Source organism: Haematobia irritans, chromosome 1 (genome assembly GCF_050003625.1).
Source record: "Haematobia irritans isolate KBUSLIRL chromosome 1, ASM5000362v1, whole genome shotgun sequence".
In the NCBI taxonomy this organism is placed as follows: Eukaryota; Metazoa; Arthropoda; class Insecta; order Diptera; family Muscidae; genus Haematobia; species Haematobia irritans.
The window spans coordinates 66,407,256-66,419,715 of NC_134397.1; the positions used below are offsets into that span (position 1 = coordinate 66,407,256).

A 12,460-nucleotide genomic window follows, 5' to 3' on the forward strand; every position below is an offset into this window, starting at 1 on the left:
CATGTTCTTATCATAGGACGGATGTCCAACATTTTAGCAGCCTTTGCACTGCATTTGCATCACTTCTTATGTGATGCATGATTTTTAACACATTCTAACGCTTGCCTGCCTGAAACGTTTGACCTCAAATATTTTCAAAAATTCGCAACTTTTATTTTTATTTATTTTATTTTATTTCCATTTATTTAAACAATTCAAAGCCTTTAAAGGACCAATTTAACGAATTAAAATGTACTACTCTAATTCTAGATTGGATTTAGCATTTTGTTCGACAAAGTTTAATAATTTGTACCATTTTATTATTTATTACTCTGTTTTTAATCTATTCGAAACAAAAAAAGTTAAAATTACCCATTAAAAATATGAAAAAACGAGTTATAAAAATCGAATTAAAATAACTTCCTATGTAATTGAAATAAAGAACATCTTTGGGAGAACATGTTAAGAAGTGCTTTTAAAGTTGCTCCATAAGAAGAACTTCCAAAATTTATGCTGGGTAATTTAGGACGTAATACATTCATCCTGCACGACTTAAGTATTCCATGGGTTGCCTTCAACTAAACCTCAACTTCACTGACATTTTTATGATCCTATACATAGTCTGAATAACATATATCTCAATTTATATGAATGATTCTATTCACTTTATTTGTATGTTATGTATGTTCTATCTTTTACAAAGAATTCTACTCCACACCTGACGCAATTTCTATCAATTTGATTATTACATTTCTTTTGCGATGATTTGATGACCTTTTTCTGATAAAAAAACTATTTTACTCAAAATATCTATTTAGATAGATGTATTTACGTGAAGATGTCCGTGTGCTTCACACTTGGGAATGTCGTTTATTTTAGTGTATCATCGTCAACGATATCGTCGTCGTCATCAATGTGGTGTATGAAAATGTTCTTATATAAATTGCGTGTTTGTCTTTTATAAAACAAAACAAAAAGATGGAAGTGAAAAGAACGAAAAAATAACAAACGTACAATATTTGCAAACAAAAATAAAAGGAAATCGATAAATTATATTATGGTTTGTTTATAAGAAGAAGCTCATCTAAAATAATGGTATGAAACATGAAACAAAAACTTTCTGAGAGCGCTTTAAGAGTTTCCAAGTTAATAAGTAAGTTTTTAAATTAACATATTATTAGAATGTCTTAAATTGTTGTTATATTTTCACCCTTTAAGGAAAGAGTTTAGCTACTATTTTCTATAGAAATAAAATTTTGACAAAATTTTCTATAGAAATAAAATTTTGACAAAATTTTCTATAGAAATAAAATTTTGACAAAATTTTCTATAGAAATAAAATTTTCTATAGAAATATAATTTTGCCAAAATTTTCTATAGAAATAAAATTTTGACAAAATTTTCTATAGAAATAAAATTTTGACAAAATTTTCTATAGAAATAAAATGTTGACAAAATTTTCTATAGAAATAAAATTTTGACAAAATTTTCTATAGAAATAAAATTTTCACAAAATTTTCTATAGAAATAAAATTTGGACAAAATTAAAATTTTTACAAAATTTTCTACATAAATAAAATTTTGACAAAATTTTCTATAGGAATAAAATTTTGACAAAATTTTCTAAAGAAATAAAATTTCGACAAAATTTTCTATAGGAATAAAATTTTGACAAAATTTTCTATAGAAATAAAATTTTTACAAAATTTTCTATAAAAATAAAATTTTTACAAAATTTTCTATAGAAATAAAATTTTGACAAAATTTTCTATAGAAATAAAATTTTGACAAAATTTTCTATAGAAATAAAATTTTGACAAAATTTTCTATAGAAATAAAATTTTAACAAAATTTTCTATAGAAATAAAATTTTGACAAAGTTTTCTATAGAAATAAAATTTTGACAAAATTTTCGATAGAAATAAAATTTTGACAAAATTTTCTATAGAAATAAAATTTTGACAAAATTTTTTATAGAAATAAAATTTTGACAAAATTTTCCATAGAAATAAAATTTTGACAAAATTTTCTAAAGAAATAAAATTTTGACAAAATTTTCTATAAGAATAAAATTTTGACAAAATTTTCTATAGAAATAAAATTTTGACAAAATTTTCTATAGAAATAAAATTTTGACAAAATGTTCTATAGAAATAAAATTTTGACAAAATTTTCTATAGAAATAAAAATTTGACAAAATTTTCTGTAGAAATAAAAATTTGACAAAATTTTCAATAGAAATAAAATATAATTCTAGTTTTTATTATGACTCTCGGCTAATTGTTATAGCTTGCAAGTACAAATTAGTATGGAACTCTCGTTGCATTAAAAATGTCTCTTTAATATCTGATAGAATATAATAAATGAATTCTCAGTGGATTAAAGCGCAGATAAAGTCCATACTTCCTGAATTGCTTTAAAAAAAGTAGAACCACACATGATTGCCATCAAATGACTAATGCGAGGCATTAGTGTAATATGAGATGTAACCAAATTCGCCGCTGGGGTATGTCATCGCTTTAAATCTTTTGTAATTATAATCAGAATAGTACATGCTAATACATACAAATTTATATATCGCCTAACTCAAATTGAATATACTACAGTATGTATCCATGTACTAAAGGAATCTTATATCTTTAGCTGCTTCCTTTTCCTTAAGCTTGTTTACAAAGATATACATTTCCTTGTTTACGCACCTCTTTTGCTATTCACAGTCGCTTTTGCATGCCCCTGTAAATGTAGATGATGTTCCCTTTATGCTTTGCAAATGAAATTGTATTTGATGCTTTGTGTTTTCTACGAAAAAAATTGAGGTTAGTAAACATCATACGTTCAAACTTGTACTACAAACAAATGTAAAAGTGAGCGGTGTTACACATAATCGTCAATGACAATATGATTTATTTGAAATGTTCTGAATGAATTTGATTTGAATGAGTTATATTTGTCTTGACATAAAGAGAGTGAATTTGGCTAAAAGAAAACAATTGTACATTCCTTTGGAAAAGTGTATTACTCATGTTCCAAAGGAAAATGATAAGCATATTAAGCCAATGTTGTGAAATTACTATACTAATTTGAATGAGTAGCCGTTTTGTTATTGTTTTTGCTTAACATCTTATTACAACCACTCTTATGCGGGTCTGGGTAGATTAATCATCGTACTGGGGGAAATACACTCCTAAAACTCTTATACACTATCCGATGTATGATCATGAAGGCGTAAAGAGAAAATAAACCGGACAATCATATTTACAATACGTTGTGGTCTACGAAAGCAAGTCAAATTTGGACCTTATACTATTTCTCTGCAATTTTTTCTTATTTATTTAATCAATAATATTCAACATAAAAATTATGTTAAAGTCGCAGCCCGATTTGATTCAGGCTCACTTAGACAATTCAGCCCATTGTGATGAGGTTAGGTTGAGCTAAAGTGGCATAAAATAAAAATTACTTCGCACCCGCGAAATATAGAACTTGTATGCAGGGATTATTAAATAATTATTATATACCAATATTAGATATATTATTTAACAAATATAATATTTAGCTATATACAAAATTTTATGTTATTTACATATATTAACAAGTATATACGGCCGTAAGTTCGGCCAGGCCGAAGCTTATGTACCCTCCATCATGGATTGCGTAGAAACTTCTTCTACAGAAATAAAATTTTAACAAAATTTTCTATAGAAATAAAATTTTCACAACATTTTTTATAGAAATAAAAATTTTGACAAAATGTTCTATAGAAAGAAAATTTTGACAAAAATTTCTACAGAAATAAAATTTGAACAAAATTTTCTATAGAAATAAACTTTTGACAAAATTTTCTATAGAAACAAAATTTTGACAATGATGAAAATTTTATTATGAACCGAATAAAATTTTAACACAATTTTCTCTAGAAATAAAATTTTGACAAAATTGTCTATAGAAATAAAATTTTGGTAGATTATTTTTGGCTCTAGTGGCAACCATGATTATGAACCGATATGGACCAATTTGTGTGTGATTGGACCAATTTTGGTATAGTTGTTAGCGACCATATACTAACACCACGTTCCTAATTTGAACCGGATCGGATGAATTTTGCACCTCCAAGAGGCTCCGGAGGTCAAATCTGAAGAACGTTTTATATGGGGGCTATATATAATTATGGACCGATATGGACCAATTCTGGCACGGTTGTTAAAGATCATATACTAACACCATGTTCCAAATTACAACCGGATTGGATGAAATTTGCTTTTCTTGGTGACTTCGCAACCCAAATCTGGGGATCGGTTTATATGGGGGCTATATATAATTATGAACCGATGTGGACCAATTTTTGCATGGTTGTTACAGACCATATACCAATATCATGTACCAAATTTCAGGCGGATCGGATAAAATTTGCTTCTCTTTGAGGCTCCGCAAGCCAAATCTGGGGATCGGTTTATATGGGGGCTATATATAATTATGAATCGATGTGGACCAATTTTTGCACGGTTGTTAGAGACCATATACAAATATCATGTACCAAATTTCAGGCGGATCGGATCAAATTTTCTTCTCTTTGAGGCTCCGCAACCCAAATCTGGGGATCGGTTTATATGGGCGCTATATATAATTATGGACCGATGTGGACCAATTTTTGCACGGTTGTTAGAGACCATATACCAACATCATGTACCAAATTTCAACCGGATCGGATGAAATTTGCTGCTCTTTGAGGCTCCGCAAGCCAAAATCTGGGGATCGGTTTATATGGGGGCTATATATAATTATGGACCAATGTGGACCAATTTTTGCATGATTGTTGGAGACCATATACCAACACCATGTACCAAATTTCAACCGGATCGGATGAAATATGCTTCTCTTAGAGGCTCCACTAGCCAAATCTGGGGATCGGTTTATATGGGGGCTATATATAATTATGGACCGATGGGAACCAATTTTTGCATGGTTGTTAGAGACCATATAGCAACACGATGTACCAAATTTCAGCCGGATCGGATGAAATTTGCTTCTCTTTTAGGCTCCGCAAGCCAAATCTGGGGATCGGTTTATATGGGGGCTATATATAATTATGGACCGATGTGAACCAATTTTTGCATGGTTGTTAGAGACCATATGCTACCACCATATACCAAATTTCAGCCAGATCGGATGAAATATGCTTCTGTTAGAGGCTCCACAAGCCAAATCTGGGGATCGGTTTATATGGGGGCTATATATAATTATGGACCGATGTGGACCAATTTTTGCATGATTGTTAGAGACCATGTACCAACACCATATACCAAATTTCAGCCGGATCGGATGAAATATGCTTCTTTTAGAGGCTCCACAAGCCAAATCTGAGGGTCCCTTTATATGGGGGCTATACGTAAAAGTGGACCGATATGGCCCATTTGCAATACCATCCGACCTACATCGATAGCAACTACTTGTGCCAAGTTTCAAGTCGATAGCTTGTTTCGTTCGGAAGTTAGCGTGATTTCAACAGACGGACGGACGGACGGACGGACGGACGGACGGACGGACGGACGGACATGCTTAGATCGACTCAGAATTTCACCACGACCCAGAATATATATACTTTATGGGGTCTTAGAGCAATATTTCGATGTGTTACAAACGGAATGACAAAGTTAATATACCCCCATCCTATGATGGAGGGTATAAAAACATATATAATTCAGAATTGTATTCATTCATTGCATAGATATTAAATATTCCTTTTTCTTTTTTTCTTCTATAACCGTTCCTTGTCTCGATAATATCTACTGGCATTGAATTGAAAATTCTTGGCAGTTGTACGTTAAGGGAATGCTTTCCGTAAATGCTTCTATAACTTGGTACATGAAATTTCCCAGCTTCTCCTTTTCTTGAATTATACGAATGTTGTATCGGTTGCAGTAATTGATCGTCAAGAAATTCATTCAAAATTGTCGCCTTGTGTAGGTTTTTATACCCTTCACCACTACTGTGGTACAGGGTATAATAAGTTTGTGCATTTGTATGTAACGCCAAGAAGGAAAAGTCTGAGACCCATCGTTTAGTATACCGATCGTCTAAGAATTAAATTCTGAGTCGATTTAGCGATGTCTTTCTGTCTGTCCGTCCGTCTGTCTGTTCATGTATTTTTGTGCGCAAAGTATAGGTCGCAGTTTAAGTCCGATCGTCCTCAAATTTGGCAAAAGGTCGTTTTTTGGAACAAAGACAATCGCTATTGATTTTGGAAAAAATCGGTTCAGATTTAGATATAGCTGATATATATATTTATCCCCGATCTGGTCATAATTGGCGTGTTTATCAACCGATGTTCTTCAAAATCAGTACATCCGAATATTTTATGAGTCTCGAAAAACTTGCAAAATATCAGCTAAATCGGTTCAGATTTAGATATAGCTCCCATATATATCTTTCGTCCGATTTATACTCATATGACCACAGAGGCCAATTTTTTGCTCCGATTTAGTTGAAATTGTGCACAGGGAGTAGAATTAGCATTGTAGCTATGCGTGCCAAATTTGGTTGAAATCGGTTCAGATTTAGATATATCTCCCATATATAGCTTTCGCCCGATTTACACTCATATGACCACAGAGGGCAATTTTTAACTCCGATTTAGTTGAAATTTTGCACAGGGATTAGAATTAGCATTGTAGCTATGCGTGCCAAATTTGGTTGAAATCGGTTCAAATTTAGATATAGCTCCCATATATATGGTTTTCTGATTTCGACAAAAATGGTCAAAATACCAACATTTTCCTTGTAACATCGCCACTGCTTAGTCGAAAAGTTGTAAAAATGACTCTAATTTTCCTAAACTTCTAATACATATATATCGAGCGATAAATCATAAATTAACTTTTGCGAAGTTTCCTTAAAATTGCTTCAGATTTAAATATTTCCCATATTTTTTTACTAACATTGTGTTCCACCCTAGTGCATTAGCCAACTTAAATTTTGTGTCTATAGATTTTGCAAAAGTCTATCAAATTCTGTCCAAATCGAGTGATATTTAAATGTTTGTATTTGGGACAAACCTTTATATATAGCACCCAACACATTTGACGGATGTGATATGGTATCGAAAATTTAGATCTACCAAGTGGTGCAGGGTATAATATAGTCGGCCCCGCCCGACTTTAGACTTTCCTTACTTGTTTTCATATTCAAAGTTTTTTTTTTGGTTTGTAAATCTCTAAGTTTACCCAACTCACCACCAGATCACTCTGGACACGCCCCAGCCAGTTCGAGAGTTTCTTGATATGGATGTAAGCTGATGTACCAAAGTATAAAACAAAAAACTGATGAAATCACAAAAACAACTGTCACAACAACATTTCAATAGGAAAGATGATTCTATAAGCATTGATCTTTATATTCAACTCAACTTCATCATTTGTATGATAGGAGAACAGGGCTTTGGTTTTAGATTTATAGACAAATCATTCTCACAACCCCACCGTCTAACATGCTTAAGGACAAGATTAATATTCATTTCAAGTTGCGCTAGGATTACCATTTATGTGGCGGGATTGGTCAACCCTAGTGCTGCAATCTGCCAAATGATTGGTCTGTCGTAAATCTTGACATTTTTGAGGTTATACACAGAACGTTTGTTTAGAGCAACTTATAAGATTCGTCTCGCCCAAAAATGGAATTAAATTGTGAACATTGTCGTTCGATTATTTTTTTACAACTCTAGACAGTGTTGCCAGTATTTTTCTGGCTCTTGTCCCCAAATTATGATGTTTGCATCCCCAAAAATCTCGCATTTAAATTTAAATTTCTCACAAAAATTCCCAATACATTTTTGACATTTTTTTATTAAAGAAAAGAGGCTCTGCTGTAGAAAATCACTAATAAGCTGCAATAAGATCAATATTTCGAACCACAACACCAAGATACTGCTGATCGTCTTCCAAATGCTGGAGGTATGGTAGTAAAAGTGGGTGGTAGACACGTTGCCAAAGTTGGTAGAATTCTAACAGAAATTGTAGATTTTTGATGTTTTGGTAGATTTTACAAAGAAGTACTTCTTAAATTTTCTATATAGAAATAATTTTCTGTATAAAAATAAAATTTTGAGAAAATTTTTTATAGAAATAAAATTTTGAAAAAATTTTCTATAGAAATAAAATTTTGACAAATTTTTCTATAGAAATAAAATTTGGTCCAAATTTTCTACATAGAAATAAAATTTTGACAAAATTTTCTATATAGAAAAAAAAATGGCAAACTTATTTATATAAATAAAATTTTGACAACATTTTCTATATAAATAAATTTCGACAAAATTTTCTATAGAAATAAAATTTTGGCAAAATTTTTTAGAGAAATAGAATTTGGACAAAATTTTTTAGAGAAATAAAATTTTGGCAAAATTTTTTAGAGAAATAGAATTTTGTTAAAAAAGGATTAAACCGATTTCACGAAAAAATCCCCACAAAAAACCTCAAATTTCACGAAAAAAATCCCCACAAAAATCCCCAAATTTATGGAAATTCCCCACCAAATCATCAAGTTCCCAACTCAAAAAGTTCGTCCCCATTCACGAAAAAATATCCCCAATTTGGGGAAAAATCCCCAATACTGGCAACCCTGACTCTCGACGTGAATTAACTCAACAACAGTGCATCGATTAACTTAAATAAATTTTTGGCGATTACGCTCCTTCAAGGGCCAATGTTTATCGATGGTATGGTGAATTCAACCGAAATCGAGAGATGGTTGTTCGCGTTGGAACCCACACAATTTGTCAACCGTCCCAAAAATGGTCGTTTAGATTGGTCGAAAGAAATGCTCCAAAAATACAAATACAATTTGTCAACCATCCCAAAAAGGGTCGTTTCGATTGGTCGAAAGAAATGCCCCAAAAATACAAACGCGGTGACTCGAAACACGTCTATTACATCGTGGCGGTGAATTTACGAGTATAAGCTCGAAAGTAAACACCACTCGACTCTTCGAAGAGGATGATGCGTTCAGAATGCATGTTTTGGGGATACCTCAATCAGAGTGGTAAAAGTGCATCGACAATTAGTTCAATTGCATGCAAAGGTGTATAGATGTTAAGCAAGATTCGTTTGAAATAGTTTGAAGGCCATCCTCATAAAGTTAACACACTACTGATACTATTTTTCCAAATAAGGAAAATGTATTAAGTCGACATAATTTAAGAAACCTTGTAGATGTTGTTGTTGTAACAGTTTTAATGTGGTTTCATCCATTTTGTTCTATGCATGTGTAGTTCAACTTGTAGCCAGATCAAGGAACTCTGCGACAAGGATGGGGTGTGTCCAGAGTGATCTGGTGGTGAGGCGGATAGGCTTAGCTGGGCAAGCAAAAAGGTGACGAGTGTCATGTGGCCCTTGATTGCAGATGGGACACACGTCAGCTACACTGCTATTAATCACTGATAAGTATGACTTGTATACACTTGTAGATAATTTGTTGTGTCACCTGTTCCATTTTGTTCTAGGGAAAACCAGATTCCAATTTTTAGACAACCTTGATACCCCTCTATAACTGTTCATGTAAAATGGATACACGCATCACTAATCGGCTATACTAAAATCGTGATTAACATAAACTGAATCAAAGAAGGCAGCAATGGATATCACTACTGCTTATAATTTACAGCATCCCTCCTTATTTTCGGGAATCTATCCGATGGCCAATGTTTTAATCGAACCAAGACTTGGGTACCTGTCAATATTGTTTTTCACCGCTTGACTCAAGATGTATATGGAGATCTAGCAAGGAAGTCTCGTGCGCGATAAAAGAACTCAACATACCAAAACGTATCATAAAATATTTTAACGTACATCATTGCATACTAAATGCGTGTGTGAATGAAAATGGGTCTTCCATTTTACAGTCTACTCCAAAACTATTTAGAAAAGCTTTGAGATTCAGAAATGTCACTTGAATTACTGTGATGATGATATGCAGGGTGGACATGATTAGCTCTTCGGATATGTACGACGTTTCTCAACTATCAGATTTTTTAACACGTGACCCACTGAAAATGTCGACTTTTCAACTATCACAAATGTCGAATTTTGTAAAAGTAAACCTTTGCAGAAGTATAATTTCATTTAATTGAGAAGATCAACGATTGCAGAATTGAGCATAGATTTCTTTCAAAAAAATCCATAAGTCGACATTCTTTCCATACTCCGTTTGACACATTGGTCGTACTCGATTATAAGAAGCAGTTCCAGTGTCATAGTGATGAATATAGAATGAGATTACACTCATTGCTATGGCTAAAATTCCCTTAGGTTCTTCTTAGGTATTAAAGGGAAAAATCAACCTTTTTGTACATAGTCACTAACTTCGTTGTCTTGTGTGCTCCAATTGCATTCCAATTGGATTTATAATCACCTCCCATAATATAAATCCTGCACAATCTATACCCTTGTTATAGACATGTGTCTCTCACATGCAAGTCGTAATCATTTCCCATGGGTCGTTTATTCCAAGGCTGATTAATTTTCAATAAGAAAATGTAAAACAAAAATAGCTAAAGCTTGGTATTAGGTATAAATTAATATGTTTAAAAATGTAAACGTACGCCTCAAAACAGAAAATACACAACATTTGCAAATGCATTTCAATGACCTTCACTCTTGAGGTAGTGATGGTGTGGTTGTGATGGCGGCGGTGTTTGTGTTTAATAAACAAAAATCAAAAAGACCACCATCACGACCACCCCAATATAGGGGAACCTAGAGGATGACAAGGTAAGTACTGTAATGTAATTAACATAATATCCTTGACATTTTAAGGATTGGCGAATGCTCATCACCAAAGTTAAAGGAAGTTACCGAAGCTGTGTGTCTACGTGTGTTTGCGCAAGGAAGAGATAAAAAAACACCCGGAAAACAATAGCCAAAGAAAGCAAGTGTACTGGTGGTAGAGTTTATGATGATGATGGACGAACAAAAATAAAATAAACAATAAATGGGGTAAAGCATACCAGAAGCAGGGATGAGTCAACAGTTCTGTGAATGTAAGTGATTTTTTTTGTTTTATTTGCAAAAATATCCAAAGTTTAACCTATTATTATTTGGTTACAAATCCATTTCGCTGCCACTAAGATAACAAATAGAAAATTCGGGAAGTAATATTTTTTAAGAAAACAAGACGCTAACGTTATATATATATGCTACAACAACAACTAAAAACACATAGCATTGAAATTGGAGGTTGTTTTTTCTTCGGTAGCTTGGCAAGCAAGCAAGCAAGAGTTGTCCCGAACATAATCGCCTTCACGTAGTCAAAATCCCACTCCCAATTACTTTAAAGGGCCGTGTGAATTACATTTTAATATTTGCAAGACCGGGATCCCATGGCTTACATTGTTCATAACCACCATGAGGTTCCAACTTTTTCATTTCTCATCCATCATCAATCACTAGAAAGTACGTACCTTTTAAAATCTCTCATTAAACGTCTTCGTGCGGGAGTCGACATTTTTTACACCTCAATTTCACAATAAAAACAGAATTTTCAACGTTATTGCGGGATTGGCTTTACAATTCTATAAACTCCGTTCTTTTTATTTAACAAAGGTAACTTTTAAAATATTCTTATTGCGCACTCGAATGTTTTATTTTTTCAATTTTCTGTATATAATTGGAACTTGCTCTGTCAATTTTGCCCTGCTATTCTGACTGCGGACTATGGGCCAACGACGTTGTATTTTGCATTCGACGACTTTGGGAACAAAAATAAAAGAAATTCACAATGAAAGCGCAACGGCATGATTTGTAACATATATGGCTCTGAAGTAACATATACGATAAATCACAATGGATGAATAGTGTTGATTATTCACAATGGAGTCATTTGCGCATTATGTGCCGTTCAGACTAAAAGTTCATGTGGACGGAATATTTGTGTTTGTAAAGAATCTTTCAATGTGACCGAACGCAATTGGTGTTTTCTCCAAAACAGAGAATGAAGCCGCCGAGTCGCGCCGCCGATTTCAGTCGCCGCCGACGATTTTTGACCAGTCGACGCCGCCGCCGAATATATCGACTAGGGCTGTCGTTCGGGATCGATTTTTAAAAATCCCGGGATTCGGGATTTCAAAATATTGAATCCCGGGATCCCGGGATTTTTCGAGATTTTTTTCGGGATCCCGAAATTTTCGGGATTCTTTAAATATTTTAATTAATAACAATTTACAGCGCCAAAAAATTGTTGTACATTAAACCAATTTATTTAATTAATTCAATTTTATTAACAACAAAAGAACATAAGAGTAAATTTAAAAGCAATTTTAAATTGCTATCATACTTAGCGAAAAAAAAAATAAATGAAAAAAGCCATTTCTTATCGCAATCTTACTCAGCAAACATTTTAAGGATTAGGTAAGATTAGGCGTATTTTCGTATACTTGTGATAATCCTTTTGTACTTCGATTTAAGTAAAAATATCGCAGCATCCAAATTTTTGT

At 32.7% G+C, this 12,460-nt stretch overlaps 1 protein-coding gene across 1 annotated transcript in view; it reads right to left on the reverse strand.

Moving 5' to 3' along the window:
• Positions 1 to 11,697, reverse strand: part of Ubc6 (ubiquitin conjugating enzyme 6) — a 29,665-nt gene extending 17,968 nt beyond the window's left edge. The window contains exon 1 of the mRNA XM_075290665.1: positions 11,429 to 11,697. Within this exon, the coding sequence (XP_075146780.1) occupies positions 11,429 to 11,472 (44 nt within the window). The 5' untranslated portion in view covers positions 11,473 to 11,697. The remainder of the gene's footprint in view (positions 1 to 11,428) is intronic.
• Positions 11,698 to 12,460: the final 763 nt, after the last annotated feature.